Consider the following 5,803-nt stretch of genomic DNA (forward strand, 5'->3'; position numbering starts at 1 on the left):
TAAATCCACAAATATCTATGCCCCTCTATGATCACAGCAGCATAATTTACAAAGGCCAAGATCTGGAAACAGCCTAAGTGCTCACCAGGAGATGAAAGCTATGGTATATTTACACAATGGAATATTGTGCAGCTGTAAAATAGAGAAGTAATTTTTACCTTTGTGGACAGCATGAATGGATCTGGAGAGCATTATCTGAAGTGAAATAATCTCATCAGAGAAAGACAAGTTCCCTATGATTTCACTCATATTTGGGATCTAATAAACAAAATAAAACATAGTGGAGAGAGACTTGTGTATACAGAGAACAGACTGACAGCTGTCAGAGGAGAGGGGGTTGTGGGCTGGGGGGAAGGGCGAATGGATTAAGCAAAGAAATAAAAGAAAGACTCATGGACACAGACAATACTATGGTGACTGCCAGAGGAAGGGTGCGGTGGGGGGAGGTAAAAATGGGGTAAGTTGTGTGGAAATAGACTAGAGTTAGGATGATAAGCACACAATACCATGTACAGATGCTGTAGTGTAGAATCGTATACCTGAAACCTGTATAATTTTATTAACCAATGTCACCCCAGTAAATAAAAAAAATTCAGTAAAAAGCAAATACATGTAGGCTGTTTGGAAATGTGGTTCTAGTCAGACCCTCAGCACCTGCTATTTTTAGAGTGAGAAGAAGGTGTCGCCTTCCTGTGAGGCAAACACCTAGTGAGGAACCTGCCCCCCACATCCTGTGTCCTTCTCCGCTTGGCTCAGCCCTGCCTCCTCTTCCTCAGAAGCACCCTGGTCCCCAAGTCCTCAGTCTCCGGAAGTGCAGGTCGACAGGAGCTGAATATGGACTTAGTGTTTCTGAATTTCTGCTCCTTGGCTGCTTCTGTGGTGACAACACATGAAGTGTCACTCTCCTGGGAATTTTATGGCTTTGTGACTTACATTGAAGTCTTTTATCCATTTTGAGTGTACTCTTGTGTATGGTGTAAGCGGGTGGTAAATTTCCTTCCTTCTTTCTTTCTTTCTTTCTTTCTTTCTTTCTTTCTTTCTTTCTTTCTTTCTTTCTTTCTTTTTCTTTCTTTCTTTCTGTTTTGCATTTACCTGTCCAATTTTCTCAGCACCATTTATTGCAGAGCCTGCCCTCACTCCGCTGTATATTCACAAAGTCACTAAGCATCAGGGAAATGCAAGTGCTGGATGTGGAGAAGAGGGAGCCCTTGTGCAAAGCTACTGGGAATGCAGCCGGGTGCAGCCACTGTGGAAAGCAGTATGGAGGTTTCTCAAAAAGTAAAAAAATGGAACTGCCATTCGACCCAGTGATTCCATTTCTGGGGATATCATCGAAGAAACCCGAAATGCTCATTCGAAAGACTATACACATCCCCTATGTTCACTGTAGCATTATTTAGAACAGCCAAGATGTGGAAGCAGCCACGTGCCCATCAGTAAATGAGTGGATTAAAAGGTTGTGGTACGTTTACACCATGGAGTACTACTGGGCTGTGAGAAAGAAGGAAGTCCTACCTTCTGCGGCAGCATGGATGGACCTGCTGGTTTGTATGCTAAGTGAAATAAGCCAGTCAGACACATTTCATATAAAATCACTTAAATGTGGAAACTAAACAACAAAATCATTAAATATCTTTAATTTTTATTGTTGACACTCTTACAGATGGCCCCCATTTCTCCCATTTGCCCATTGCCACCCACCCCATTTCCCCCTCCCTTGGCCTCACCACACTGTTGTCTGTGTCCATGGGCTGTGCATGTATGTTCTTTTGTGAACAGCTTCCTATTTTTCACCAAGTCCCAGGCCCCACTCTCCTCCCCTCTGACATCTGTCATTCCTTTCTTGGTATGTCTCCCATAATGTTGCCATTAACATTCGTATTTTCTTTTTATACTAGAGGCCCGGTGCACAGATTCATGCACTGGTGGAGTTCCTCAGCCTGTCCTGCACCTTATCCCAGACCTGGCTGCGGGATAGGTCCAAAACCCACAGTCTGATGTACCCCAAGGGATGTAGTAGCGCGTGAAGTGGCAGGTCACTGAGGAGGAGTCCAAGCCCCAGCTGGGCGCTGCGGGGCCCCGCTCATCCTGGCCAGCCCTAAGTGCCTGCCCCCACTCGGTAGTGCTACCACGGAGGTGGGAGAGGCTCGCTCCACTGCAGCTGTGCTCACCAACAGTGAGCCCTGCATCTGGCTCACATAGGTCAGCTGAACAGAACTCCCACTGTGGGACTGCATTGACAGCCAGGGGGCAGCCCCTGCATTTAGCATCTGCCCCCTGGTGGTCAGTGTGCATCATAGTGACCTGTTGACCGGTTCACCAGTCATTTGGTCATTTGGTCACTTAGGCTTTTATACACACACACACACACACACACACACACACACACACACACACACACTAGAGGCTTGGTGCATGAAAAGATTCATGCAATAGGCTTTCCCTTCCCCTGGCTGTTGGCACCAGTTTTTCTCTGGCACCTGGGACCCAGGCCTTCACTCTGGCCACCACCTTCCATCTTCACTCTGGACACAGTCTTTGCTGTGGCTGGAGCCTTCAGTCTTTGCTCCTCACTCCAGCGGGAGTCTTCAGTCTCCGGCCAGAGCTGCTCCTGTAGCTCCTTCCACCCCCCACCCTCCCCCTCATAGCTTGATCGCTGCTTCTCCTGCAGACCTCGTGGATGGGCTCCTGGGTCCCAGGGTGCCACCTTGCCTGCGGCCAGGCTTTTGGATTGCGATCAGGATCACGGGCACAGGCAAGGTAGCTCCTGGGTCCAGGGGGTGCCGCCTTGCCTGTGACCCGGCTTTCCGATAGTGGTCACCAGCTGGGGGCGGGCAAAGGTGGCCCCGGTTCTCCAATCCAGGGCCCAGGCCACCTTTGCCCTGCCACCCGACTCTTGCCTGGGCTTCTGATCACCGTTCTTCCATCCCATCATTGCGCCTATGTATGCAAATTAACTGCCATCCTTCTTGGCAGTTAACCGCCATCTTTCTTGGCATTTAATTTGCATGTCGTCCTGATTTAGCCAATTGGAAGCTTAGCGAAGGTACGGCCAATTACCCTTTTTGTCTTTTATTAGATAGGAGATATAGATTGATAGATAGATAGATAGATAGATAGATAGATAGATAGATGATACAGATATAGATATAGATATAGATATAGATATAGATATAGATATAGATATAGATATAGATATAGATATAGATATAGATATAGATAGATAGATAGACTAGAGGCCTGATGCATGAAATTCGTGCAAGAGTAGGCCTTCATTCCCCTGTCTGCCAGCACCACCTTCCCTCTGGCACCTGGGACCTGGGCTGCCCTCACAGCCCCGGCTTCTTCTGAAAGGACATCCAGAAGGAAGACCAGTCTAATTAGCATATTGGCCTTTTATTATTATATACATAGCCTTCCCCTTCAAGATAATACTGTATTTTTGGTATTATTATTGACATTATTACAGATGGCCTTCATCTCTGCCTATATGGCACCCCCCTCCACCCAACACACACCCCACTGCAGGCCTTCTACACACTAATATCTATGGCTTTGAGCTATGCATATATGTAGGTAAGTTCTTTAGTTAATCTTTTTCTGCCGCCCTCCCTTCTCTGAGATCTGTCCAGTTGTTCCATGCAGCATGTCTCTGGACTTATTTTTTTTTATCATTTACATTGTTCATTAGATGCCACATATAAGTGAAATCAGGCACTATTTGTGTTTCTCTGACTGGCTTATTTCACTTAGCATAATATGCTCCAGGTGGCTCCATGCTGTCTCAAAGGGTAAGGGGTCCTTCTTTTTTCAGAGCTGGATAGTATTCCCTGGTGTAAATGTACCACAGCTTTTTTACCCACCCATCTACAGATGGGCACTGGGGCTGTTTCCAGGTCTTAGCTATGAACAATCTTTCTGATTGGTGTTTCGGGTTCTGAGAATATATTTCCACAAGTGGGATCTGCTGGGCCCATCGGCAGTTCCATTTTGAGCTTCAAGTTAACAACTGAGGAATGAAGCACTAAAACCTCTGCTATGGAAACTTCACTGGGAGTTGAGACTGTTTCCTGATGGATGAGCAGCACCAACGTGACACTGCAAAGTCCCTTCAAAATTGTCGTCACGGAATCCAAAGGCCAGACCACATGTGTAGAGTCACCAGGAACAAAGGAAAAGATTCCCGCAGTGCCTGGGAAGGATCGGGCACCTGACCCCCAAGAGCCTTCTCTCCTCCTGAGCCCTCAGTTTGGGGAAACTCAGAGCCAGGCCCAGGGCGGGACAGTCCGCAGGCAATGGGTTCACAGCTTGCGGACCCGGAAGGGCTGCAACAGCTTCTGACCCACCACATCCTGTGCGTCTCTGTTTTTCAGGCCGTAAGTCTCCTCCATTTGCACAGCAGGAGCCTCCAGAGCAGACGCCATGATGTCCATCCTCTCTGCTCTTCTCTGCCTCGGTCAGTTGTGGACACGGGGAGGGGCAGCAGGAGGGGTGGCGACACTCCCTTGTTCATGGGGAACCTCAGGCTCAGGCAGCTCGAGTGGGCGGGGCCCTGATGGGAGGAGAATCAGCTCAGATGTCCGCATGCAAATCTCTCACATGGACTCTTCCAGGGCTGAGTCTGGGCCAGAGGATCCACACGCAGACAGGTGAGTCCTCCCCAGGCTCCAGGTCCCAGCTGGTACTTCAGCCCTGGGGCTCAGGAGGGAGCACAGAGGTCCTGGATGAGCTGGGGGATGAGGGGGGGGGGAGTCTTTTGTAATGCAGCTTCTGGTTTCCTTCCAGGGACCCTCCCCAAACCCACCCTCTGGGCTGAACCAGGCCCTGTGATCCCTTATGGGAGCCCTGTGACCCTCTGGTGTGAGGGGACCCTGGAGGCCCAGAAGTTTGATCTGTATAAGGAAGGAAAACATGTGCTTTGGAACACACAGACTGAAAGGAAGTCCACAATCAAGGGCAAGTTCTCCATCACACACATCATAGAGCACGATGCAGGGAGATACTCCTGTTATTATAACAGCTCCACTGGCTGGTCAGAGCCCAGTGACCCCCTGGAGCTGCGGGCGACAGGTGAGAGGACTCTCAGGGGTCCCAGCCTCGGGCTCTGCCCTCAGGAAGGGGGTCTGCTCTCAGGGTGTCTCCCTCTCACAGCCCAGCCCTGGGGGACATGAGGGAGGTGTGATCCCCATTTAATAGGCTTCCTCCTCCTCTCCTAGGATCCTACAGCAAACCCAGCCTCTCAGCCCAGCCCAGCCCTGTCGTGCCCTCAGGAGGGAACGTCACGCTCCAGTGTGGCTCAAGGGAGGTGTTTGACAGGTTCATTCTGACTAAGGAAGGAAAAGACAGGCTCTCCTGGACCCTGGACTCACAGCCACAGCCCAGTGGGCAGTCCCAGGCCCTGTTCCCTGTGGGTCCCGTGAGTCCCATTCACAGGTGGAGGTTCAGATGCTACGGCTGTTACAGGAACAGCCCCCAGGTGTGGTCATACCCCAGTGATGCCCTGGAGCTCCTGATCCCAGGTGAGTAAGTCCCATCCTGTTCCCATCCATGGATTGAGGTACCAGACACATTGGCATCTTCTCTGGGAGGGGAGCCCCATGTGAAGGGGTGTGGAGAGTGGAGCACAGGAGCCCCTGGGCCAGAGACACAGAGAGAGACAGTCAGACCTCGGAGCTAGGCCAGGAGAAGGGGTTATGGGAGGAGCAGCCCCTGTAATTCATGTCTGGTCTCCCCAGGTGAGTCTGGGAAGCCCTCCCTCTTGAGCCAGCAGGGACCCATCATGTTCTCTGGACAGAAACGGACC

General features: G+C 50.2%; 1 protein-coding gene across 1 annotated transcript in view; it reads left to right on the top strand.

The window, feature by feature from the left end:
- The first annotated feature begins 4,422 nt into the window (after positions 1–4,422).
- LOC102437567 (leukocyte immunoglobulin-like receptor subfamily A member 6) overlaps positions 4,423–5,803 on the top strand; it is a 6,039-nt gene continuing 4,658 nt past the window's right edge. Inside the window, exons 1-5 of the mRNA XM_014448572.2 lie at positions 4,423–4,456; positions 4,614–4,649; positions 4,786–5,070; positions 5,217–5,519; positions 5,736–5,781. Of these exons, the coding sequence (XP_014304058.1) occupies positions 4,423–4,456; positions 4,614–4,649; positions 4,786–5,070; positions 5,217–5,519; positions 5,736–5,781 (704 nt within the window). The remainder of the gene's footprint in view (positions 4,457–4,613; positions 4,650–4,785; positions 5,071–5,216; positions 5,520–5,735; positions 5,782–5,803) is intronic.

Source organism: Myotis lucifugus, unplaced genomic scaffold, assembly GCF_000147115.1.
Source record: "Myotis lucifugus unplaced genomic scaffold, Myoluc2.0 scaffold_862, whole genome shotgun sequence".
Classification (NCBI taxonomy): Eukaryota; Metazoa; Chordata; class Mammalia; order Chiroptera; family Vespertilionidae; genus Myotis; species Myotis lucifugus.